The 27,453-nt window shown below is 45.0% G+C and overlaps 1 protein-coding gene across 1 annotated transcript in view; it reads left to right on the top strand.

Annotated features, from left to right (window-relative positions):
• Nucleotides 1–27,453, top strand: part of ABHD2 (abhydrolase domain containing 2, acylglycerol lipase) — a 117,755-nt gene that overhangs the window by 29,682 nt on the left and 60,620 nt on the right. The window contains exon 3 of the mRNA XM_040257578.1: nucleotides 2,012–2,211. Coding sequence (XP_040113512.1) covers nucleotides 2,018–2,211 — 194 coding nt within the window. The 5' untranslated portion in view covers nucleotides 2,012–2,017. The remainder of the gene's footprint in view (nucleotides 1–2,011; nucleotides 2,212–27,453) is intronic.

Here is a 27,453-nt window from a genome sequence, read left to right as displayed (position 1 = left end):
GTCACAGAATGTTGTCGTGTTCCCTGAGCTATAAAGTAGGTCCTTGTTGGTTATCTTATATATAGTAGTGTGTGTCTGTGTGTGTGTGTTTATCCCAAGTTCCTGATTTATCCCTCCCCCACTCACATTTCCCGTTTGGTAACCATCAGTTTGTTTTCAATAGCTGTAAGTCTGCTTCTCTTTTGTAAATAAGTTTATCTGTTTCTTTTTAAAAATTAGATCCCATGTATGAGTGATATCATAAGATATTTGTGGGATCTTTGATTGCCTTTCCTCACTCAGTTGGAACCCCTGCCAGAGATGATCTGACCTGTATTTACCACAGTCGCCTTCATTTTAGCAAAGGGCTTCCAAGACCTCTCTGGCCTGCCCGTGGGTCTCAGATGAGTTCGTTTGGTTCTGCCCCAAACACATTTTTGAGAGATCATTTCGTCCTGCCTCTTTTCTCTGTACCGCTGGCCACTGGGCTTGTCCTGCTGTTTTCAGCAGAGGCTACTTGAAACCATTCCAGGGGACGCTGTTGCCACAGCAACCTTGGCTGCCAGGAGTTACCGTTTCTTCTTTTTGTTAGCTTGTGGTTTCCCTGATTTTGAAGGTAACAGCTGATGTTCTGATTTCCTGCAGTGCAGCGAGGAAAAGACTGGATTTTAGTTATTGTTGTTGATGTTTGTTTTTTTTTAAAGTTTGGAGGGATGTATGTGAGTGTGTGTGTGTGTTTTGTGTACAAGATAAAGCTACCTGAAAAGATGAAAAACTAGATATGCGTGTATATTTTCCATACTCCAGTTTTTAATTTTGGTCTAGCAGTTGAATGGTGGTCCACTTTTAGCCCAGTTTTGGAGACTAATGACTGTAGGCAGTTGCCTTCAGTAGGGGGAAAAGGTGACTGAGTTCCATTTCACACCGCCTGCGACTCCCAGGAGTAAAGACCTCTGGGAGCTCGGCTTAGTCTGAACTTGACTCCATCGCCAGGACTGCCTCATAAGGGAGCAGGTGGCTGAATCAGGCTCTTCCTGCTCTGAAAACAAAGGTGGGGCCCACAGGCATGACAGCCACACCTGGTGGCCACGCAGTCCCATCTCACGTCTGTCCAAGGCTGTAAGCACGACACCTGATGCACGGCCGGGGCACCAGGTGCAGGTGAAGTCTGAGGAAAGTCAAGGCTGCCTGGTAACAGAAATCAAAGCTAGTCTCCTGGCCCCTCTTGTGCCTTTCCAGCTGGACTTCTTTCTCCTGCTCTCATCAGGTTTTATTTCTTTTTTAAACTTTTGGTCCTGCCACACTGCATGTGGGATCTTAGTTCTGAGACCAGGGACGTCAGACCTGTACTGCCTACGTTGGAAGGTGGATTCCTAACCATTGGGCCACCAGGGAAGTCCTCTCCTACGCTCAGCAGGACGCTATTCTCAGCATTTTCCAGTTTGCCCATCTTAGAAATAAACGTTCATTTGTTGTTTTCAGTTGCTAAGTTGTGTCTGACTCTTTGCAACCCCATGGACTGCAGAACCCAGGCTTCCCTATCCTTCACTATCTCACAGAGTTTGCTCAAATTCATGTCCATTGAGTCCATGACACTATCCAACCATTTCATCCTCTGTCACCCCCTTCTCCTCCTGCCCTCAATCTTTCCCAGCATCAGGGTCTTTTTCAATGAGTCGGCCAAAGAATTGGAGCTTCAGCTTTAGCATCAGTCCTTCCAATGAACATTCAGGGTTGATTTCCTTTAGGATTGACTGGTTTGATTTCCTTGTAGTCCACGGGACTCTCAAGAGTCTTCTTTGGCACCACAGTTTGAAAGCCAACACCCAGCCCAGTTTATCAGTGCTCAGGATTTTTGTGACCTGGGTTGTTGCCAGTTCATTGGCGGCTATAAGGGCACCGATAGGAATCAGTCAGGGTGGGTTCTGTGGGCCCTTCTGGATTGTCGCCGTTCCCCACTGGCTTTGTCTCTGTGTGGTGAGGTCTTCCCTCTACGCATGCTTCTAAACCCACCTGTGCCCCTGCTCCCCAGATCAAGATGAACGCCATGATGGAGACCTCCGAGCTCCCGGCCGTATTTGACGGGGTGAAGCTGGCCGCGGTGGCTGCCGTGCTGTACGTGATCGTCCGGTGTTTGAACCTGAAGAGCCCCACAGCTCCGCCCGACCTCTACTTCCAGGACTCGGGGCTCTCGCGCTTCCTGCTCAAGTCCTGTCCTCTCCTGACCAAAGAGTGAGTAGACCTCAAACCCACCTGTACACCTGCCTGCTGATCTGTCTATCATTACACTGTTCAAAGAAGAACCTTCTCCCCATGGGTCCTCAAGTGTCACTGATGGTAAAATAGCCACCATCTCTGTAGGAGTCTGGTGCTTGAATCCTGGTGGGTAGGGGACGGACTCAGATCTTTGTTGCCCGAAGTCATCCTTTCTTCCACAGTGTGGTGTCATCAACCATGTCAAGGACTTTGCATAAAACTGTTGTCGTTTTTAGGTGGATGCAGAAAACTTGGACAGTATTTTGCGTGTGTGCATACTCAGTCATGTTCGACTCTGTGTGACCCCATTGACTGTAGCCCACTAGGGTCCTCTGTCTGTGGAATTTTCCAGGCAAGAATACTGGAGTGTGTTGCCCCTTCCTTCTCCAGGGGATCTTCCCAACCCAGAAATCGAACCCAGGTCTCCTGCATTACAGGCAGATTCTTTACCACCTGAGGCCAGTTCTAAGATGGAAGTCTTCCTGACCCCAAATAATTAATGAGAAAAAAAAAGCATAGGTTTCTTGGGTACCTCTGGTCTGCCCTATTGAAAAATATACATTAGCTAAGAGAATCCACTCTAAGAGAAGGTTTTCATTCCAGTTCAGTTCAGTTCAGTCTCTCAGTCGTGTCCGATTCTTTACGACCCCATGAACTGCAGCACTCCAGGCCTCCCTGTCCATCACCAACTCCCGGAGTCCACCCAAACCCATGTCCATCGAGTTGGTGATGCCATCCAACCATCTCATCCTCTGTCATCCCCTTCTCCTCCTGCTCTCAATCTTTCCCAGCATCAGGGTCTTTTCTAATGAGTCAGCTCTTTGCATCAGGTGGCCAAAGTACTGGAGTTTCAGCTTCAACATCAGTCCTTCCAATGAACACCCAGGACTGATCTCCTTTAGGATAGACTGGTTGGATCTCCTTGCAGTCCAAGGGACTCTCAAGAGTCTTCTCCAACACCACAGTTCAAAAGCATCAATTCTTCGGTGTTCAGCTTTCTTTACAGTCCAACTCTCACATCCATACATGACCAGTGGAAAAACCATAGCCTTGACTAGATGGACCTTTATTGACAAAGTAATGTTTCTGCTTTTTAATATGCTGTCTAGGTTGGTCGTAACTTTCCTTCCAAGGAGTAAGCGTCTTTTCATTCCAAGTGAACCAGATTTCCCTGCAGAAGCCCCAGCTCTGTGTTTTGGAGGTGACAGGGGTGAGCACAGCTTCTGACAGAAGTAAAACAGTAGTTGTGAAAGAGACAGAATCTGTGTTCCACACCACACGTGCTGTTTATTTCCAGGAGACGGATTTGACAGGATCTTCACTGAGGCACGTGGAATCTAGTTCCCTGACCAGGAATCAAACCTGGGTCTTCTGTATTGGGAGCATGGAGTCTTAGCCACTGGAACACCAGGGAAGTCCCTGAATGATTCTCTTTGAAGAGCAGATGGGCAGCAGAGACACCTGAGAGTCTGGGCTCTTGCTTTGTCCTCTTTGGTTGTTTAGTTCATTTCCACAGCCGAGGGTAAAGAGCTGTGGGCTACGGGTATTTTGGGTATCTGTGTACAGTTTGCTTGTTAGTTGTAATGCCATGACCCTAAAAGTTGTAATCAAGTTAAAAGTTATAGCTCGGTTATATTGCCTAACACCTGTGAACTGCCAAGTACAATATAAATCGTGGTGAACTTGGACCCGCCCCTGCTGAGGGGATTCTGCGTCATAGTGGGTGGGCTCCACAACTATGATCAAGGGCGTGGTGTTCTTAGTAAGCAGTGTTTGCCATGGGAACTCTCCTCTCTGAGGAGTGTGTGCAGCATTGGTGTGTTTTCAAAATCATCCAGCGTTTTTCTTCCATGTTTAATTTAGATAATTCACTCATCTGAACTGGCAAGGAACATTTGCACCCCCTACTTTCAGATGGGGTGGGATGCAGCTGGATCCAGTTCCTGGGTCTCTGTTTGTAGAGAGCTTTTGAAAAACCAAGGTGTTAAAAGCCCTATGAGATTATAGGCAGATGAGTACAAATTTCCACCCAGCATCAGTTCCCGAGTAATTAGAGGAAGCCCTGGGAAAGCTTCTCCCCTCTAGGCTCTTTGGAAAACATCACGTAAGGTTTCAGTTAGTCAGTCGCTCAGTCGTGTCTGAGCTTTTGCAACCCCATGGACTCTAGCCCACCAGGCTCCTCTGTCCATGAGGCAAGAACACTGGAGTGGGTAGCCATTTCCTACTCCAGGGGATCTTCTCGAGCCAGGGATCAAACCTGAGTCTCTTGAGTCTCCTAGGTTTGATTTCACACTAATTGTTCAAAGCATTAAAAAACAAAAAAACTGATTTTTGGCAAGGTTTTTCCTAACCTGGTTTCTTGGTTTCCTTTGAAAAACAGCCTGGAGACATAAGTCCAACGGTTTCTCTTTGCTTTTTCTTCTTCCTGTACACTTTCTTGATGAACCTATGGAACTTCAAGGTTGGATTTGTTTTCCTCTCATTTTAAAGATGGGGAGATGAGGAGTAGTAGAGGGGGAGCCTGGACCCAAGTCTGTGACCCCACAGCTGGCTCCTTTCTTGTCCAAAGGGAGGGGGAACAGTGACCTTTTTCGGGGTGCAGGCGAGGGATGGGAGGCAGAGAGCAGTAAGGGGCCAGTTTGAGACAAAAATCTTTAGCTGGGCTAGCCCTGGAGTGGCCTTCCGATTTCTGCATGACCCTCTTGCTATTTTAATCACTGTCGGAAGCTGGTGGCCTTGATGTTTTTTCTCTGTGTGGCCTTTCTGGCAACAGCCTTCCGTGTATTTGAAGCTGAGCTCAGGAAGCTTATCTATTATGGGTAAAAGTGCTTCTCCCGGGACTTTGAAGATTTTTTTTTTCCTACAGGAAACCTGTCTACGGCCTTCACAACAACTGTCTCGGGTAAAAATTTCACTTAACTGATTTAAAACAAGCTGATGGGGTTATTCAGTAACCCTGACGGAAAGCAGCCAGTTAATTATAACTTACGTGCGAAATCACGGACATAGCCTTTGGATTGATGTTCTGGTGTAGGAAAAAAAAAAGTCAGTGAAAGGTGAACAGTGAAAACATGTTAGGAGAACAGGGATTTTTTTCCCCTCTTTTCAGCATTAAAGTCAGTTTTTAAGTCTTTCTTGAGATCACCTACCCAAAGATACATCAGAAATGAATTTTTCAATGTCTCAAGGGAAACTTTTCTAAGATGAGGTGATAGGTCTCTTGTTCACTTAGCAACAGGTCAATATTTACCTAGTGGTTCAATTTTTGTTCTCAAAAAGTGTTCGATTTCAGAGAAACAGGCAGACTAAAAAGCTTGAATCAGGATTAAGAGAAAATTCAGATGGTGATACAAACCTCCATTTTTTTCTCAAATAAAAAATTTAAAGCACGTTTGTTTTTTTTTAAACGGAGAATAAGGTGAAACACAAAAATCATCTGTGAGTCTCCTCCTTGGGGACACATATCACTACTATATTGGTCATCACGCCTGCAGGGGTTTTGCTGCTGCAGATCATTTCCCCCAACAAAATCAGGGGCATATGTAGCATTTGGTAACCTGCTTTAACACGTAGCATACCATGGGGACTTCCCTGGCGGTCCAGTGGTTAAGAATCTGCCCTTTCGACACAAGACCCGAGGGTTCGATCCCCGGCGGGAGAACTTAGATTCCATAGGCCACATGGTGCAGCCAAAAAATTTAAAAACAAACAAAAAACAAAACAGTAAGCCATGGACATTTATCCACACTACTACATATCTTCTAACATTTGATTTTTAGCAGCTTCAGAATTCTGTCAACTGTTCAAATTTCCTAATGGCTGTTGGCCGCAGTAGTGCAGAGAAAAAGCCTTGATCTGAAATGTGGATTAGGATGCAAACTGAGGTCTTCTTCTAAACAAGGTGGACCCCTGGACCATATGACAGGCCCTCTGGTCCTTGGTTTCCTTGTGTGTGAAATGAAACAGTCTTACAAAGCCCCTTCTCATCATGAAGGTATGACCAGACAGTACTATCCAATAAAGCATCAATTTTTTTAAATTTATACATGTGGCACACAGTACATAGACTTCTAATGCCCCAGCTTTTTGTTGGGATGAATGACTCAATAACTAGAAGTCACAGAGGGTGTGAAGAGATAAACATTGTAGAGTTCTGCTTTACATGTATCTCTAGTTTTAAGCTGTGAAGAAAAGGCTGAATGTTTCTGATGGTAGTTCTTTAATTATAATGCATGAGAAAAAACAGGGCCAATTGACCCCATCATTCTAGCTGTGTTTCTTGCCCTTTCTCCCATCCTGACTCGGATTGAAGCATCCCAGTGTGGCTTGGAAAATGAGTTGTGCTGTGGACTGAATTGTGTCACCCCAAAATTCATATATTGAGGACCTAACTCCTTATATGATGATATTTGGAGATGGGGTCTCTAGGAGACTGTATGGTCTAGATAAGGTCGTATGGTTGGGACTTGTATGATAGGATTAGTGCCCTTATAAGGGAAGGAAGAGCACCAGTGGTCTGTCTGTACCATATAAAGACGCAGCAAGACTGGCCTTCCACAAGCCAGGAAAGGCGCTCTCACCAGGAATCAAATTGGCTGACACCTTGATCCTGGTCTTTCATCATCTAAAATTGTGAGAAATGATTTCTGTTAGTTAAGCCGAAAAGATAAATTAAGTAAAAATAAATGAGTAAAATGAAACTGGCCGTTCTCCTGCGGTACCCTTTCAGTACCAACATCCTCTGAGTCTAGGAGCCCTGCATCATCACCAAGCATTGAAAGAGTTTCTTAGAAGGACCCTGGGTTGCGAGCCCTAGCGACCAGGTAAGGACAGGAACCCAAAGAGAAGGGTTTTCTTGGGTATCTGCCCACTCCTAACCATTTTCACCCCCTTTGCTCTAGGACAAGGGGACACTGGACCCCTTGGACCTTTGTTTTTTTAAGGACTTTGTTGAGCTATAATTTACATATAGTAAAATACACAAACCCTAAGTATACAGCTCAGGGCCTTTTGCATATATATTTACCTCTGTAACTGACACCTCCCTGTGCTTTACAGGAATGTCCCAAGTCACCTCTTGCCTCTGAGCCACTTTGTCACTCTACCACTTGAGCTGGGTTCTTTAAGCAGGCCAGCACCCAGAGTGCAACACTGTGACCCTAGCCTATCCCAGCCTCACCACCCATGGCATTTTGCATTGCCCATTAAGTGCCTGCCCCTTGGGCACTCGTCCCTGGCTCCCCCAAGTCTCTTCTTTCTCTCCACCAAGATGCCCCCTTACCCTGCAAGAAAAACTTAACTAGCACGACTTCCCTGGCGGTCCAGTGGCTAAGACTCTGAGCTCCAAATTCAGGGGGCCAAATTCCCTGTTTGGGGAACTAGATCCCACACACTGCAACTAAGAACTGGTGCAACCAAATAAATACATTATTCTTTTTTGAGTATGTCATAAAAAAAGAAAAAACTTAAATAGCTTCTATTCTGAGAAACTTTGCCTGTCTACCCCCAGCTCCTCTTCAATCAGAATGAGAACAACATTTCCATGGGATTCTTGTTTGGAGTCTACTCTCGTGAATGAGGAGAGAGTAGACTCCGAACAACTCCTTTCCTTCTTCCTGCCGAGTTTCCCCAGCATGTAGCTTCTGTGTCCATTCAGCATATTTCATCTTTTTCTGTAGGCTTCCCTCGGGGCTCAGTGGGAAAGAATCTGCCTGCCAATGCAGGCGATGTGAGTTTGATCCCTGGGTCGGGAAAATCCCCTGGAGAAGGGAATGGCAGCCCACTCCAGTACTCTTGCCTGGAGAATCCCATGGACAGAGGAGCCTGACGGGCTACAGTCCATGGGGTCGAAAAAGAAATGGGCAATGGGTTGGACATGACTTAGTGATAAACAACAACAGTCTTGTTCTGTAGAGGTTTGTACCTGTCTCTTTTATTCACCAGTGGAATATATGTACCCCAAATCAGGATCCATAGTCTTGACCAGACAGAACAGGATTCCTAGCCATTCCAAGTCTTAAATATAATGCTGCTTGTTGACCTTGCCACTTGTTTTCCATAGACAGGTGTAGTTGAGGGATGTTCCCATTTTGGTTTGATTTGGTTTCCCACTCCAGCTTAAGCAATCAGTGCTGCTCAGGGGCGCTTCAGGGAATCAAGTGTACCTTCAGCTCCGAGCTTAGGGCTTCCCTCGTGGTTCAGTCAGTAAAGAATCTACCTGCAGTGCAGGAGACCCAGGTTCAGTCCCTGGGTTGGGGAGATCCCCTGGAGAAGGAAGTGGCAACCCACTCCAGTATCCTAGCCTGGAAAATCCCCTGGACAGAGGAACCTGGTGGGCTGCAGTCCATGGGGTTGCAGAGTGGGGCATGACTAAGTGACTAACACTTTCTCAGGTCTGACCAAGTTTTGCTTATTAGGAAGTCACTGTGCTGTCTCTGAAAGAGGATGGATTGGTTGTTTGGTCTTAAGTCAGGGCACACCCAGGTATATCCAGAAAGGCGGTTTGCAGCCTCCGCCCTCCCCTTGTCGTTCCCACCACCAGCCCTGGTTTAGAAAGTGAAGACAGGAAGCAGGTGCCCTGTCTCTGGAAGCTGTTATTAAAATGCACACGTTCCCTGTGAGAAGCCAGCTTCTACTTTTTCCCTCATTAGTGGGCTACAGATGAAGGCTTTTCAGAAGAATGTGATGGAGCACTTAGCTAGTAGGCAAGCCTAAAAACAGACGACTGAGGTGTTTTTATTAGATGCAAGAGACATCTGTGAAGCCGTACACAGTCCAGTGAAGGGACACAGTGAGATCAAATCATCAACCATATGCTTGCGGGTCCTTTCTTCCCCAGAGGCAAAAAAGGTAATAGTTTCCTTCTGTAACCCACTGCTGCCTGTATTAATAAGATCTGGATTTTATTATTCTCCATGGGTTTGAGAGACTCCTGAAACTTGGAGTAGAGGGTCACACCCATTCCAGCACCAAGCCAAAAGTACTAGCTGACTCATCTCTGCCAATGGTGCCCTTTCTGAGCACTTCCTCTTTGAAGCTGCTTCAGACACTCATCAAACAACAGCAGAAACCCTGTGACCTTTCCATGGATTGTAGTGGGTTCGTCTTCTGTGTTTTTGTTTTTGTTTTTTTTTTCTATTTCTCTCCTCATTCACGAGAGTAGACCGCAAACAAGAATCCCATGGAAATTTTGTTCTCACCGTAATTAGTCTCTATCTTTAGTTTCCTGCCAGTGGTCATTCATTAGTCTGGGTTAATGAATATCGGAAGATTTACTTCTCTGAGGCTCTGTTGTTGGGAGGTATTTCAAAAGATCATTTATTTTAAAGCCATTTCATAGTGGGAAATAAAATTTTTAGGGACTTCCCTGGCAGTCCAGTAGTTAGGACTCTGTTCTTCCTGCAGAGTATGGGTTGCATCCCTGGTCTAGGAACTAAAATCCCATATGACACGTGGTATGGTCAGAAAACAGAAACAAAAAATTTTATTGGTTTCTGCACACCTGTGCTTAATTATTTCTTCTCAGAGGCAATACCAGTTCCTTCTCTACACAGGCATCCCCACTCCCTTTCTATCAGTAATATTCACTTTTCTTTTATTTATCCCAAATAAAGGCCTTTTTCTATACATAAAAATACCATATATATATATAAAATATATATATATTTGTTGTTGCTGTTGTTTAGTCGCTAAGTCATGTCCAACTCTTTTTCGACCACATGGACTGTAGCCATCCATGGGATTTTCCAGGCAAGAACTGGAGTGGGTTGCCGTTTCCCACTCCAGGGGATCTTCCCAGCCTAGGGATTGAACCTGCATCTATCTCCTGCATTGTCAGATGGATTCTTTTTTTTTTTTTTTCAGATGGATTCTTTACCACTGATCCACCAAGGAAGCCATTCACACATGTATATATCTGTGTGTGTATATATATATCTCCTAGTATACCAAGGACATATTAAAAAATTACAAGTACTCAACAGAAAAGCACTAATTCAGATCAGTCTGATATTGCAATATACGAAATTATTTTCCAGATCTAAAGAGTAAAGGACTCAGTGTGTAAACTCCTACTCCCCTTTCCGTCTCCTGCCTTGCCTCCTTTTCATTTTACCGTCTCTTCTTAGTGGTGGTGTCACAGGGGAAGCTAGGACCAGAATCTTGGATGTGAACAATTGGTGTTTTCTCAGTCTTAAAGGAAATCATGCAAAAGCAGCTCCACACGTTCCCTTCCGGTCACGTTGCCATCCCTGGGCCCCTCCTGGGTAGAAATTCCGGAGCCAGCATGGCTTATTTATAGTGAGTTAAAGATGAAAAGAATTTCATTATCTTGGACTTAAATTCTTAATTCCTTCTTGTTCACAGAGACATTCCAAATCAGATTTAGATCCTTTCCTTCTTGGCTGCACACTCAAGCTTTGTCCTTTTTATAGGATAATCTCCTAATTGCCAGGAGCCTTAAATTCTATTGACCTGATTTTACCCATTTTAAGAACTGTGCAAATATTTCCTTAGATGCTTGTGGTAAACCATTAACAATTGATAAGTGGATCTGGCGCGCTCTAATGGGCTTATTATGTACACACCAGACCTTCAGGGCACATTTGTTGAGAAACTTACATTGCAAGAGAGTCCTTGAAAGATGAAAGACTCATAAAGCATCTCTGTTGAGACTGATGATTGGTGGTTAGCTCCCGTGAGGTCGCCGTTTCAAGGGCCTTCATCTTAAAATGGCTTGTGTTTTTGATGACAGTGGCTCAAACCCAAACTGTCAAGGTGAGAAAGTTGAATTACTAAAGCTGGGTTACTGTCCCGTCACTAGGCTGACCAAACATCCCGATTTTCCTGCGACTTGATAGGGTTCCCAGAGTCTGGAACTTTCCCACTAAACCCTGGGAAAGTACCAGATAAACAGGGATGCATCGGTCACTGTCTGTTTGTCACTGTCTTCTGTGATCAGATGGTGAGGTTTTCGTAAGTGGGTGCAATTAGGGGTAAGTGTTTAGTCCGCCAGTGGTCAGGTGTAATTTAACCCTTGGATATTGCCTACCTGTACTGTCTCTGCCCTAGCAGCTCAGTTCAAGAGACCAGGAGGAAAGTACTGCCGCCTCTGAGGCCTCTTGTATTGACTTAAGATGAGAAAACTGTGAGACCATGGAGAGATTCGTCCGCCTTCCTCTAACCTCAGGACAGGTTGTAGCCTCTTGTTAGAGACTCTGTGCCTTCATGGAGGAATTGCTAAAAGCTCTAAAAGGTTCAGAATCTAGAATATTTGAAACTCTTGATTTGGTTCAGATGGAAAGAACATCTTCTATGTGCCATGCACTCCCTAAAGCATTCATTTTCAGTTTCTAAGAATGTATTACCTACCTATTCCCCTGTTCATCATGCTTGAGTTTATCCTTCGGGGCTCTACCATGCTCTAGAAGCACGTGCTACAGCTGATTCTATCACATGGTGTCAGACCCAGCACATCTGGATGGGCCGGTGGGCCTCTGCTTTGTGCAAGGCTGGCTGCATTGCCAAGTCACTTTCTCTTTCAGTTTTTTCCCAGACTAGGCTCCAGGGTCAATCTTTGTCCATCAGTCAGCCTTAATTTTATTTAAACTACTTTAAACCTAATTTCCTCTATAGGATTTGCCTGGCATTAGATCTACTTTTGTGGTCCTTCTCAATATGTACTTGACTGAAAACAGGTCCAACATCCAGGAGCAGGAACAGGCTTCATTTTCTAGAAACTGTAAAATTTCCAAGCGTAGCCAGCTTTTGTCAGTTTTTCTTGTTCTATTGATCCTGTAAATTTATTGCTTACGAATTTTGGTCTCAGACTATTCCTTTTCTCTGCCAGCTCCCTGGCACAGCTCCCCTCACTGTGACAGTGCACTCGATACTGCTGCTGCTGCTAAGTCGCTTCAGTCGAGTCCAACTCTGTGCGACCCCATAGACGGCAGCCCACCAGGCTCCCCCATCCCTGGGATTCTCTAGGCAAGAGTACTGAAGTGGGTTGCCATTTCCTACATACGCTTTATTAATAAAGTATAATTAAGACAGCAACTTGATTTTGAATGTGTGTTCTAGGGACTTCCCTGGTGGTCCAGTGGTTAAGACTTCACCTTCCAATGCAAGAGGTGCGGGTTTGATCCCTGGTTGGGGAGCTAAGATGCCACATGCCTCGTGGCCCAAAAATCAAAACATAAAACAGAAGCAATATTGTAACAAATTCAATAAAGACTTTTAAAAAGTCTTAAAAACATGTTCTAGAGGGTTCAAGTTAAGGATCGAACCAGGGTCTCCTGAATTGCAGGCAGTTTCTTTACTATCTGAGCCACCTCCAGGGAAGCCTCCTCTGGAGGGTTAATAAATATGGTTTCTAAACTCTAACTGCCCTCATCAACATTCAGTGGTGCGGAGGGTAAAGAACTGACTGCCATTTTACTTCATCTTCATACAAAGCAGCAGGAAGTGAAGCAACCAATTTTGAAAGCCCAGTCCTCTTCAGCCACCTCGAGGATGCCTTCCGTGCAAATGGAGTCTGTTGGGGGGATGGGGTTTTAGGATCAGAATCTGCTAAGTGGTATAATATTAATTCAAGGTAACCATCTTCCAGGGTTTTTAAGGAAACCTATCCCTCTGTGAAATTCTGAGAAGTGAAGCTTTTACTCCTACAGAAAACTGTAGTCCTTGACTAATCGATGTTTCAGATGGTTGGATAAGATGCCAATCCTGTCACCACTCCCAAGTGACGGTCTGCCAGACTGAGCAGCGCCATCCCCCATGGGCCATGTCTTTCTGGGAGTGCGTCCTCTGCCAAAGGTGACTCCCAGTGGTACTGCGTCTCCATGAGCCTCGGAAATGAGTCAGCCCTCCTGGCAGCTTGTGAACCAGCCTAAGTCTCCACCCTGTGCCGTCTCTAATCATAGAGTGAGGACCCAGTCTGCGTGGGTGCAAGTTGGACGGCTTAACATGTGACGTGGCCAGTAAGAGTCTGTAAGCCGGAGCATTTGGGAAACCTCGCCCGGAGGTCAGCAGTTGATCCCTCCCAGGAAGGGAGAGGTCCATGAGAGGTGGCAGGTTGTGTGTTTTCCATCTTTTCCACTGGGTACTAAAGCCATTGCCAGCCAACCCCACTTCCTTGTTGAACCGTGGTACCAAATTCTCCAACACTGGCATCTTCAGCCAGATAGCAAAAGCTTGAACAGTAATTCCTTTTTTTTTTTTTTAAGATTTTAAAAACAATTTTATTGATTTATTTATTTTTGGCTGCGCTGAGTCTTCGCTGCTGTGTAGGCTTTCTCTAGTTGTGACGAGCAGGGGCTGCTCTCCAGTTGTGGCACTCCGGCTTCTCTTGCTGTGGAGAACGGGCTGTAGGGTGCATGGGCTTAAGTAGTTGCAGCTCCTGGACTTAGTTGCTCCAAGGCAAGTGGGATCTTAGTTCCCTGACCAGGGATGGACCTTAGCGCCCAGAAGTGAAAGAGCCGAGTCTTAATGACTGGACCACCAGGGAATATTTTAAACTTGAAATCCACCAAGCCATAACAATGCAGACTTTTCCTTCCTTAGTATTTCCATAAAGGACAATTCTTCTTCTCAGTGGATAAACAAAGATATATATATTTTTTAAGTTAGTCAATTAATATAGAATAACATGCTCTTCCAGTCTGTTCTTTTGTGTGCACACCACACTCACCCCTTCCCTTACACGCAGAATCCTTCTGCTCGTATTTCTGTCTCCTCTGTCTATCAAAATCCTCTTCATCTCTCAAGGCCTCCTCACTTCCTAGCTCTTCCAGCATTCTCTAACTTTTAATCGTCTTCTGTCTCTGGCTCCTAATTATCAGCAGGACTATAAATGATATCTTTTCCTGTGTGTATCTCTCTTCACCCTCAACTGTGTTCTGAGAGGCTTAAAGGCAGAAGCCATCTTAACATTTTCTGTATTCTCTACGGCCACTGCTTTGCATAGAGTCAGTGCACTCTGACACGTATAGGTCGTTTTGGTAGGAACCCAGGTGATTAAGGGTCAGAATGAGTAATTCAGATAAGTGATTAAGGAGTGTAGAGGAAGAGGGAGATGGTGCTGTGGCGGCTTGGATGAAGTTTTGTGGGATCCTGAAAGATGAGTTGGTTTGGAAAGAAGAAGACAGAGCGGTTGGCATGATCATGAGCCAGTGAAATCCATCATTTAAGCAGGTACTTCCGGTAGAAGACTGCCTTTGCTCCCCAGGCCAACGCTCTTCACCCACCCGCATTTGTTCCTTGGTCCTGTTGGCCTTCCAGCCAGCCTGCCTGCGTAAGGAGATGATGGACGCGCCACCGACTTGGCCTGTTTCCTCACTGTCACTTTTGCCCTGCCCCCACAGCCTCTCTTCTCCTGTCGCCCATGTTCCAGGATCTTTATTTGGCTAGACTTGGACCATCTGTCTTGTGATTCCCAAACATTTCTTTGATGCTCTCTGTGTAGCATTCGGACCTGCTGCTGTCTCTGCCCTTTGTTCTCTGTGCCCTGGATTTTGTTTGCTAATGTGCTTTGGCCCCATCACTGGCCTCATCTCCATATCTGCTTCCTGGCAAGCTCCTTGCTGGATCCCTATGCTGTGATCCAGTGTGACGAGAGCTGTCTGATTACAGCAGACAGCCCCAGGTCACCAGGGGAGAAAGAGGAGTCTCAGATTCCCAGAAAGGAAGTGTTTGCACTTGATCCCATGAGCGCTAGGGAGGGAGCAAAGGGAAGGATGGGACAAGCGCCAGAGGAGGCCTTTCAAGGTAGAATCAATAGGTGCTGGTAGATAATGGAATAGCCTTGAATGGTTGGAGGGAAGGGCTGAGTAACAGAAAATGCCAAGATTACCGAGCAGTTGAGAGAAGAATAGAGCCATTGACAGAAATAAAGGAGTCCAATGGGGAAGATGCTTTCTCAGGGAAAGTTGTTTAGTTTGGGACAGTCTATGGGACATGCCTGGGCAACGAAATTTAGGTGTGAGCTTAAGGCCAAGTGGTTCAGATGGTAAAGAATCCACCTGCAGTGCTGGAGACGTGGGTTCGATCTCTGGGTTGGACAGATCCCCTGGAGAAGGGAATGGCAACCCACTCTAGTATTCTTGCCTGGAGAATCCCATGGACAGAGAAGCCTGGCGAGCTACACTCCTTGGGGTCGTAAAGAGTCAGACACGACTGAGCAACTAACACTTTAAGGCCAGATGTGCAAAGTCCAGAGCAGCTATCAACAGGGGAGAGAAAGGCAGATGTGGAGAGAGCTGAGGACTGATGGCCGGGGCAGGTGAGGGTGGGAGGAAGAGCCAGTGAGTGAACCAGAGATGGGCAGTTCTTGAGGAGAACCGGCAGCCCCAGGTGTCATAGAAGCCAGAGAAGGAAGACTTTGAAGCAGACCGTGTCAGAAGCCACAGAAAGGCAGGAAAAGGGAGGGCTGACCAAAGACCTTGGGGCTCAGCCAGAAAGAAGCAGGGATTTTTGAGGACGAGTTTTCTTTCTTTGGGGTTGTTTTGTTTGTTTGTTTGTTTTTAATTTGAGTATAGTTGCTTTTGGGTTTCCCTGGTGGCTCAGCAGTAAAGAATCTGCCTGCCAATGCAGGAGATTCAGGTTCAATTCCTGGGTCCGCAATTGACCCGGAGGAGGAAATGGCAACCCACTCCAATATCCTTGCCTGGGAAATCCCATGGGCAGAGGAGCCTGGCAGGCTATAGTCCATGGGGTCCCAAGAGTCTACAGGATTTAGCGACTGAACAACATAGGTGCTTTACAATGTTGTGTTGGTTTCTGGTGCACAGCAAAGTGAGTCAGCTATACATACACATGTATCTCCTCTGTTTTGGGTTTCCTTCCCATTTAGAACAGACCGCATAGCGCAAGGCTGAGTTTTCAGTAGTAGGGTCAGAAATGAAGTCAGTTCATAGAAACTGCAGGAGAAACAACAACAACAAAAATAAGTGTGGTAACCAAAGCTGAGAGAGAAAGGGGGGAAAATAGGAAGCTAAAGTGAAAGTAAAGTCACTCTTTCACTTTTAGCTTTCAAGTGAAAGCTAAAAAGTGAAAAGAGTTGTCTCCAACTCTTTTCGACCCCATGGACTGCAGCCCACCAGGCTCCTCTGTCCATGGGATTCTCCAGGCAAGAATACTGGAGTGGGTTGCCATTTCCTGTGCCAGGGGATCTTCCCCATCCAGGTACTGAGCCCGGGTCTCCCACATTGCAGGCACATTCTTTACCATCTGAGCCACTAGGTTAATCCTAGGAAGCTAGAGGAGAAAGCCAAACTGGATGAAGGTCTTCCCCAAGATCAGGAAGGTGGGTGCTACGGTGCCAGGCAGAGGGAGAAGTTAACAGCTATTGCTCATGGAGCTCTGGAGCCCAGCTCTGTGGCAAGACTACCTGGGTTCTCATGCCAGCTCTTCCCCCTCCTGGCTGGGCCACTTCCCCTCGCTGAGTCTCTGTTTCCTCATTTGTTAACTAGCACTTGTCTCATAGGTTCAGTATGAGAAACAGCATGTGAAATGGTTTATAGTCTGTTTAGCATGTGTAAGAAGTCAATAAGCATATATTGCTATGAGTGTTTTTATTCTCTACCTCTATCCTCCAGTTTTTAACTCATAAGTAAGTGCAACCCAACAAGGTAATTGACTTGAGCAAAGTTGCAGAGCTGTCAGGGTCCAATGAGATTGGACCCTGGTCTCTTTGACAACCTGGTTCTTGTTGTTTTCTCTCTGCCATGTGTCATGACTGCCCAGTATTGTGTCCAACACATAGTAGGTGCTCCACAAATATTTACTGAGTGAAAACAAGAATACACAGATCACAAATAAAGGAGCAAAAATATTAATTCCACTGCCTATGAATCTAACACAAAGAAATCATTTAAACAAAGAGAGAACTTCCCTGGTGGTCCAGTGATTAAGAGTCTACCTTTCAATGCAAGGGACGTGGGTTCCATCCCTGGCCAGGGAACTAAGATCCCCCATGCCTCAGGGCAACTGAGCCCACCTGTCCCACCTGCCACAACTAAGACCCAACACCACCAAATAAATATTTAAAAATAAGATAAACAAAGAGAAATGCTGAAAGACTTGATTAAAAGTGGCAGATTGAACACATATTTACCTTCATCTCTTCTCGAATCCCCACTAAAATGACAGTAAAGGAAAACAAGGCACGAACTTTCAAGAACATAGAGTCTAGGAGGGGAGATGTGGGCAGACGAGTGGAAAGGAGACAGACAAGTGGTGGACACTAAGTTAGAGAAGCAGAGAAAGCTGAAGCACAAGCCTGCAGACTGGGAACTCTACAAGAGTCAGGCTTATTTGAAAGCTCAAGAACTCGAGGCACCTCTGAGGTTGGGGTGTGAAATATGTCTGAAACCATGAAGGCTCCTCCTATCCCACACAACCAAGTGAGCACCCTGCCTCTGCCTGTTGGGAGACTGGCAGACTGAGAGCGGGAGTGAGGTGCCAGGTCATAGCATCTGCCCACAGAAAGTCCCAGCCGTGCCTAGGTTCCCCAAGGAGTTGGGAGGACTGCCCTCTGGGGAAACTGACCTGCCCAAAAGATAAGTCCAAAAGACCTTTATCTGGGGGTCCTCTGACAAAGGAGCTGGCACCCACAGATTGACAGGCCCTGCTTAAGTAAACAGATAGCTGGGTATCAATTTTCCTGCCACAGGAGCAGACACAACCAAGAGTCCCTGGACATTCAAAGAAAATCTTGAACATGAAAGCCAAAGATATAAAGCAAGCAGATGAAAGGCTAGGGAAGAAACACAATGGGAAGAAACCAAAATAAACTTGAGAAAACCTATAAGGAGCATACTCAGAGGGAAGAGAAAATATATATCCTTGTGGCAGGAAGAATTGCAACATCAGGGAACAGGAAGAGCTTTGGGAGCACAAATGAAGATTAATAAAAGAATTAGAAGATTAAAGGAAGATCTCTCACAGAAGGTAGAATAAGAAGACAAAAGATGGAAAGTGGAAGAGATATTAGAGGATCAGTCCAAGAAATCTAATATCCAAATAATAGTAGTTCCAGAAAGAGGCGAGAAAAAGTGGAGGGGAAGAAATTATCAAAGAAATATCCCAATATCCTATAAGTATGAAGTGAAGTCACTCAGTTGTGTCCGACTCTTTGCGACCCCATGGTTGTAGCCCACCAGGCTCCCAAAATCCATAGGATTTTCCAGGCATGAATACTGGAGTGGGTTGCTGTTTCCTTCTCCAAGGAATCTTCCTGACCCAGGGATCGAACCTGGGTCTACCTGCATTGTAGGCAGATGCTTTACCATCTGAACTGCCAGGGAAGGACCTAAAAACTCTTAATCAAAAGAGCCTCTAAAATTCTAGCTCAGAGAAAAAGACCTAATCAAGGTTCTTTGTAAAATTTTGAAACACTAAAGCAAGATCCCCAAAATTTGCAGAGAGTAAAGAATTAGATACTTTGGCCTCCTGATTCAAAGAGCCGACTCATTGGAAAAGACCCTGATGCTGGGAAAGATTGAGGACAGGAGGAGAAGGGGCCAACAGAGGATGAGATGGTTGGATGGCATCATCGACTCAGTGGACATGAGTTTGAGCAAACTCTGGGAGACAGTGAAGGACAGGGCAGCCTGGCGTGCTGCAGTCCATGGGGTTGAAAAGAGTCGGACATGACTGAGCGACTGAGCAATAATGACAAAAGAAACAGGGCGCCCGTAAGGACCAGGCATCAGCATGACGCCAGATCTCAGTGGCGGATCAGAAGCTGGAGGACAGAGGATCGAGGCTTCAAAATCCTGAGGTGTTAATAAAATGGCTTTTAACTTAGACTTCTGTACCTGCCAAACTAAACCTACTGTGAAGGTAAAAATAAGACATTTTCAGGGACTTCCCTGGTGGTCCTGTGGCTAAGACCCTGTGCTGCCAAAGCAAAGGGCCCAGGTTCAATCCCTGGTCAGGAAACTAGATCCCACACGCTGCAACTAAGACCCAGCACAGTCAAATAATTTTTTTTTTTTAAGTATTTTCAGATATGGTGAGTTGGTCTCGAAAGGTTTTTTTTTTTTTCTCCCCAACTTACTTTTTTGCAAGAAACTAGTCGAAGCTATTGTTGTTTAGTCTCTAAATTGCATCCAACTCTTTTCGACCCCATGGACTACAGACGCCAGATACCCTGTCCTCCACTGTCTCCTGGAGTTTGCTCAAACTCACGTCCATTGAGTCGGTGATGCCATCCAACCGTCTCATCCTCTGTCGCCCCCTTCTCTTCCTGCCCTCAGTCTTTCCTAGCATCAGGGTCTTTTCCAATGAGTTGGCTCTTCGCATCAGGTAGCCAAAGTATTGGAGCTTCAGCATCAGTCCTTCCAATGAATATTCAAGGTTGATTTCCTTTAGGATTGACTAGATTAATAGAAGCTGTTAGTAGAAGCTGACCTCCATCAAAAGAAGGAAGTAAACGAAGGCAGAGTAGCCATGGCACCCCTACTGCAGGAAAGAGGCCAAGAGGCCTCACAGGATGGAGGAAAGGGAGGCCCTTTCAAAGGGGTGTGGGGGCAGAGAGCTCCTTGAACAGGGTCTCCAGGAGAAAGCAACACTGGTGATGTCTGATATCTTTGTCCGGTGGTCAGGGAACTAGATCCCACATGCCACAATGAAGATCAAAGACAACCCCCCTACCCCCGCCATACTGCAACTAAGACCCAACACAGTCAAATAAATAAATAGTCTTTTAAAAGGCATCCTCAGTGGAAGCAGAAGCACTATAATGCAGGGTTAAGAACGTGGGGTATCAGGTTAAGAGACATAGAGTTCAAATGCAAGGTCTGCTGCCTACTGTATCTTTGGACCCTGTTTCCTGGACTACAAGGAGAGGTCCTGATAATAAGTGTTGCTGTGAAGGATAACTTGTATTATGTAAATGTGCCCATAGAAGGTACAGGATAAATGTTTGCTCCCTAAACTACAGCTAATAAACAGGTTAAAACAGTATGCAGCCATTCAGAACTTAGTATTATAACTATATGTACAAACAGGGATTAAGTGAAGAAAGCAGAAGATATTAATAAAATTATATATCAAGAGACCAATATTATAATTATATAAATACTCTTCAAACAGATACAAGTAGAAAGGAAATGAAAAAAATAGAAATAGTTCTGTAAGGGTTGTGAGGATATGGATTTTTTTTTTTTTTAACTTTTGGTTTCTTCTGTTTCAAATTGATATGAAATAAAATGAAGGGACTGTGAGTATACATTTCATCCTCCATAGTTTTGAAAGTCGTTTGTAGTTCATTTGCTAATAATAAGGATAGGCAGGGATGCCAGCCACTGTCTTTTGAATCTGTCCTTCATGTGTAGAGATGTGCTTTGCTTTAGCAGAACTTTCTAGAATATGCTTATCTGTACAGTTTTGTGATGCTCTCTTGTCACGCGGGCAAGAATGAAGGTTCAGTGCCTAAGCTGCCGTGAGTTTTCACAAGGGTGGGGTTGTTGACTAGCCGAGGAAATATTTTTCTGTTCTCATGTCATAGGAAAGAGCTGCCATTTCATTAGGGCTAAACCGCAGCCCTCAACACAGGCCTCTTTCAGCTTTTTGGAACTGCGTTCCTCTTACAGAAAGCTCCAGGGCAGCTGCATCATTTCCTTCCTTTTACATTTCTGCTCAAGAAGCAGTGTCTGCATTTCCCAGTCGATTTCTCATCACCAGGAGCATCCATGACCTCGCTCTGTCCTTCAGTGTTTCCCTGGCCATCGGTAGGCTCTGGGGTTCATCAGGGTAAAGTTATAATAGTCACGCGTATCATAAACATCCTTAACTCCTGGGTAGCTTATCTTTGTTTTTAAAAGACAGGTTACATCCCCATGAAGAGACTCCCACAGACATCATCCAGTTACCTTCAACCGATGTTTCCAGTTTCTTGACTGTTTTTCCAGACATAATTTTAAAATTTATTTTTTAATTGGAGCATAGTTGCTTTACAATGTTGTATTATTAATAGTTTCTGCTGCACAGCAATGTGGATCAGCTCTAAGTATTCATATATCCCCTCCCTCTTGTGCCTCCTTCCCAACCCCTGATGCCCACCCCTCTAGGTCATCACAGAAAACACCAAGCTGAGTTCCCTGTGCTATATGGCACTTCCCTCTAGCTCTCTGTTTACACATGGTACTGTATATTTGTCAGTACTACTTGCTCAATTCATCCAGACATATTTTAAGCAAAAACAGTTACACATACACACACTTCTTTTCCTCTTATTGCACAACTAGTAGTACGCTATATACTCTTCTACAATTGGTTTTTCTTCATGAAATACCACCGAGAGCTTCTTCCATATGAATGTAGGAAGAACTTCCTCCGTGTATGGCTCAGCTGCTCAGTATTCCATTAGTATTGCCAATCTGATGAGTAAAAAAGTGTTTTCTCACTGTGTGTTTTAATTTGTATTCCTCCTGTCAAAGAGGCTGTGCATTTTTTTTTTAATATCTAAGAACTATTTTATTTCCTTTTCTGCTGACCTTCTATTGGTAGCCACTGCCCAGTCTTCCAATGGTCATTGGTTTCTTCAGAATCATCTGAAAAGATGATTTTTGTTTTGTTTTTACTTGGGCAAGATTTTTATTTTCAAATTATTGGTGATACCAATGATGGTTATACCAATGGTACTTATAACATTTTTAAAAAATCTGCAAATAGAATACAAAACAGTGGAAACAAGTTCTTAACTGTGATTGTAGTTACCTTTGGTATAAATTCCTCAGTCTAGAAGACAGTTGATGATCATACCTTTTTCAATTATCAAATCTCCTAGACAGGCTCCTGTTTTGAAAAAATATATTTTTTCTTCCTTTTCTTTTAGAATGTATAGTTAAATATTTTCCTTCCGTAGTCTAATCATGCATCCTTTTATTTTAGGGGGGAAGGGACACCTCTGTCTCCTATAATATCACTTAAAGTATATTTTTTAACTCCAGTTAGTTTTCTCTGTATTACTTTAGCCCAGAGATCTTTGGGTGGGGTAATGGAACCTAGTTCTGTAATGGATCCTTTATGTATGATGGAGATTAGCCCTTTGTGGTATGGGTTGCAAATATTTGTTCTCAGTCTGTCATTTGTTTTTGTGACTTTGCCCATGGAGGTATTTGCCATGCAGATTTTTTTTCTTAATATTTGCATAGTCAAATCTTTGGATCGTTTCTTTTGGCTTCTGGGATTTCTGTTTTCCTTTGAAAGATCTTCTTCATTGTGATGATTTTAAAAACCGCCAAACTTTCTTTGGGGTTTTCCTGGTGGCTCAGACGATAAGGAATCTGCCTGCAATGTAGGAGACCTGAGTTTGATCCCTGGGTCAGGAAGATCCCTTGGAGAAAGGCATGGGCAATCCACTCCAGTATTCTTGCCTGGGAAATCCCATGAACAGAGGAACCTGGTGGGCTACAGTCCAGGGCATTGCAAAGAGTCGGACATGACTGAGCAACTAACAATTTCTTTTCTTTCACTAATCTTTCTTTGGGCACATGTATTCTTTCATTTCCTATTTTAAAGTGTTTGATCTCTCTGGGATTTCTCCTGGTATGAAGGGTGACCCCAACTTAATTTTTTTCTAGATGGCTACCCTTTGCCCATAGCCCCTTATTGAACAAGCCATCTTTACCCCATTTATTGAAATGCCATCTTCCTCTCCTACTAAATTTCCTGCATGCATTTAGGCATATTTCCAGTCTGTTCCACTCTGTTGATAATCCTGAATATACATCATTAGCAGATTTGTAGCTTTTAGATACGTTTTGCTGTGGGCAGAGGGGTTGGTACTAGTGCCTCATCACCACTCTTCTGTTTCATAATTCCCTTGACTATTACAGCTGGTTCTTTTTTTCCATATGAACTTTAGAATGCTTGTTTAATTCCGAATATAAAAATCCTGCTATTTTTACTGTGTGTCTATGACATTTATAGATAATTTAGAGAGAACTGGCATATTTGTGATGCTGAGCTTTCCCATGCAAGTGCATTTGTTCTTGTTTCCTAAGCCCTAAAGAGCTTCATGCACTTTCCTTATTATCTCCTTTTCATGTCTGTGAACTTCCTGGGAACAAGAACGGAGCCAGATTTTGAGTGTAGGGTAGTAACAATGATATATATATTGCTGACCAAAAAAAAGCATATTTTTAATTAACCAGTTTAAGAACCTGTCTTCTTCTAATGTCGGTTTGCCATTTTGTGAATTATTTTCTACATATCAAGGAAAGGCAAAATACATGCTGTTGTTGAATGCTGATACTTTTAATTCTTACAGTAATCTCTTGATTAAAGTGCTCTTAAAAGGGCACTCCATGTAGATAATCCAGGAATTTCACATTTCGGTATTCCAGTTCCCCCCACACTAGGAATAGTAGCAGATACGATGTGACATTTCAGCTCTTATCTTCCCTCCTGTCTAGCCCTGGCATAAATTTTGAGGTGACCTTGGCCTGAGACGTGAACAAAGAGGTTGGGCAAAGAACAGACTATTGCTATCTCTGTGCCTGTCCTTCAGACAGATGACGGGTGACCGGGGAAGTCAGGGGCAAAAGGAAAGCGTTCCGTGTGCTGCATGTCACTATAGGTCCAGTGTGGTCAGCAGAGGCGGCTTTTCCAGAGCCATTTATTCGTTTTTCCCTTTTGGCCACGTCGCATGGGTTATGTGATCTTAGTTCTCCCACCAGAGATTGAACCTGGGCCCTCAGTAGTGAAAGTGTGGAGTCCTAACCACTGGATCGCTATGGAATTCCCAGAGGCAGTTTTTTTCAAATCCACGATTTAGTAATAAGGAAGGTGAGGTGGGGGAACAGTTTAGCATCTTGGGTGCCAGACTCCAGGAGCTGTGATGTAGTCTCCCAGCAGAAAAGTGGAAGTGTTAGTTGCTCAGTCATGTCCGACTCTTGCGGCCCCGTGGACTGTAGCCGGCCAGGCTTCTCTGTCCATGGGATTCTCCAGGAAAGAATACTGGAATAGGTTGTCATGCCCTCCTCTAGGGGATCTTCCCAACCTAGGGATTGAACCCAGGTCTCCTGCATTGCAGGCAGATTCTTTTCCATTTGAGCCATCAGGAAAGTAACTAATATTTGACTGGGTCTTTGCAGGACTAGTTATTTAATAGGTGATATTTGTTGGTGGAACCCCAAAGCCTCCTGATAAAGTAAAAGCCCACTTAGTGTCCAAACCAGGTCAAGATATACATGAGGAGGGAGGGCTGAGCTTCCTCCCTTCTATGTACAGAGGCTGGTGACCCGAGCTAAATGTGCAGGAAGATAATGGGACCAGAGACATTTAACATGTGAGTACAATTCAGAGGGGTTTTAATTGGTTTTCTTTGAACTTTAAAATTGAGTTTATTTTTCCTCAGAGTAAAAAAAATGTGTGGTTTCTTTTTAAGTGGTTTTTTGGTCACTCATGAGCTTCCCCAGTGGCCCAGTGGTAAAGAATCCATCTGCAACGCAGGAGACTTGGGTTCAATCCCTGGGTTGGGAAGAGTCCCTGGAGGAGGAAATGGCAACCCACTCCAGTATTCTTGCCTAGAAAATCCCGTGAACAGAGGAACCTGGTGGGCTGCGGTCCATGGGGTCGCAAAGAGTTGGACAAGACTGAGCGACTGAGCGCACGAGCACACACATTGTCACTCGTGTGCTGCTTCCTGCTAACATTCGTTCCTCGTGGCTTGCACAAGATACATAGTGGTTCAGAGATGTGCCAACGTCCGGTATATATTTAGAAACCAGGCCTAGGAACGGAAGCCGATTTCTCTCTTGTTTCCTTCAGCCACTTTTGGTCACTTCAGGCAAAAACAGCCCTCTCTGCACTGGGATTTTTCTGCGCACCATCCTGTAATTCAGGAACAGAGCAACAACCATTTCAAAAATGTAGCGTGTGACAGCTGTGAGGAGGAATTCGCTTCCAGTGGGGGAAAATGCCGTGTTCCAAGCATACTGCTGATGAGCCTATTAATGGGACTTGGGGAAAGCTGAATGTGCCGTTTTGAGATAAAATGCCCAAGATGTTGGTTTCCAAGGCCAGTGATGAAGTCCCTTCCCAGCCTCAGCCTCGCGTCCCCAGCAGGACTGGTGTCACGTGGGGCAGGGTCTCCTCCACGTCTGGGCCTCCTGCAAAGAAGGGCCCTCCAAGGGGCTGTGTCCTAGCGGAAAAGGGGGAGGTCCAGTGTGGGGAGAACACAGAAGACCTGCTGGCTTCGGGCCAGCCAGGCAGGATGCAGAAAGAGAGAGGGGACCCAAGGGCTCTGCGGTAGGAGCAGCAGCAGTTCTGTGTTCAGGGTCTGTGAAGGAGAGGCTCTGGTAGTTCAGGATCCAGAGCAAGTGTCTATAGGATGTTCCCCTAAACTCTAAAGGGCTCTGCCCCTTCCCTCCTCCTCTGTGTGGACACAGGCTTGTGCACACACACAGGCGCATACACACAAAGGCCTGACATCAATGTTCTGACGTCTGGAGCTGCCACAAACCTTCACTCCCCATGTCCTCCCCCCACCCCACCCACGCGTGCCCCAGTGATCCTTGTCTTGATTAATTTATCCTCACTCAGTTAAAGCAGGTAAAAATGATTTCCCAAACCAGACACCTCTCACCTTTCCAGAAGTACCTCCAGCCTCTTGCTCTACCATCCCTCTCCTGGGTCTCACTATCTTCGGGGGAGATAATCAGTATGAGTTTATTAACACTCTGGCCCCATCTTGAAATAATCCATGTGAGTATTCAAGTTAATTACCCTCCAGATGAATCTCCTGCAGGAAAAAAAAAAAAAAAAAAGCTTCACTAACCTGACATAGTTGGTTACAGTTGTGAAAAACATGTAAAATCAAAGAAATTTCTTTTGTTTAATGTGTGCTTAGAACACCAAAGAGAAGTCCCAACAAATTCAGTTATCAGATTGGAAAAACATGATTTAACCTAACATTCTGCCAGTTGATCAGAGAGAAAAGAGCTGACACAAAATTGTTTGTTGTTTTAACTCATAGTTGAGGAAGTTGAGAAAGCTCAACATTCAGAAAACTAAGATCATGGCATCTGGTCCCATCACTTCATGGGAAATAGACGGGGAAACAGTGGAAACACTGCAGATGGTGATTGCAGCCATGAAATTAAAAGACACTTACTCCTTGGAGGGAAGGTTATGACCAACCTAGATAGCATATTGAAAAGCAAAGACATTACTTTGCCAACAAAGGTCCATCTAGTCAAGGCTATGGTTTTTCCAGTGGTCATGTATGGATGTGAGAGTTGGACTATGAAGAAAGCTGAGTGCCGAAGAATTGATGCTTTTGAACTGTGGTGTTGGAGAAGACTCTTGAGAATCCCTTGGACTGCAAGGAGATCCAACCAGTCCATTCCAAAGGAAATCAGTCCTGGGTGTTCATTGGAAGGACTGATGCTGAGGCTGAAACTCCAATACTTTGGCCACCTCATGCGAAGAGTTGATTCATTGGAAAAGACCCTGATGCTGGGAGGGATTGGGGGCCGGAGGAGGAGGGGACGACAGAGGATGAGATGGCTGGATGGCATCACCGACTCGATGGACATGAGTTTGGATGAACTCTGGGAGTTGGTGATGGACAGGGAGGCCTGGCGTGCTGCGATTCATGGGGTCTCAAAGAGTCGGACATGACTGAGCGACTGAACTGAACTGAACTGAGGGAGTTGATGCTTTTGGAGTGTGGCATGTTAAGAACAGCTCTGGACAGAAAGCAGAGGTCTGTGCTCTAATCCTGACTTCCTGATACCAAGCAGGTCAAGACTCTATTTTTCTCATCTGTAAAGTGGGGGCGATACCATCACTCAGAGATGCTGTAAACACTGTAAGACATGACCAGCCCAGTCCTCGACCAGAGGTTGGATGCTCAGAAACTTGCCCACTCTCTGGGAACCTTAGACTCCCTGTCTTGGCTCAGGCTGCTGTAACATAATACACAGACTGGGATGCTTAAACAACAGATAGTTACTTTTCAAAGTTCCAGGGGCTGGAAGGCCTGTGATCAAGGTGCCAGCAGGTTTGTTTCTTGGTTTGTTTCCTGGTTTGTTTCCAGGGCTCTCTTCCTGGCTTGCAGGTGGCCCCTTCTCACTGTGTCCTTGCATGGCAGAGAGAGAGAGAGAGAGAGCTCTGGTCTCTCATCCTCTACTTATAAGGACACCAATCCCATCATAGGGCTCCACCCTCATGACTTTGTCTAAGCCCAGTTACATCCTAAATATTCCA

This window comes from Oryx dammah, unplaced genomic scaffold (genome assembly GCF_014754425.2).
Source record: "Oryx dammah isolate SB20612 unplaced genomic scaffold, SCBI_Odam_1.1 HiC_scaffold_16, whole genome shotgun sequence".
Taxonomy (NCBI): Eukaryota; Metazoa; Chordata; class Mammalia; order Artiodactyla; family Bovidae; genus Oryx; species Oryx dammah.
Note: the sequence above shows the minus strand (reverse complement) of the source record. Positions and strands in the feature narration are given on the sequence as shown.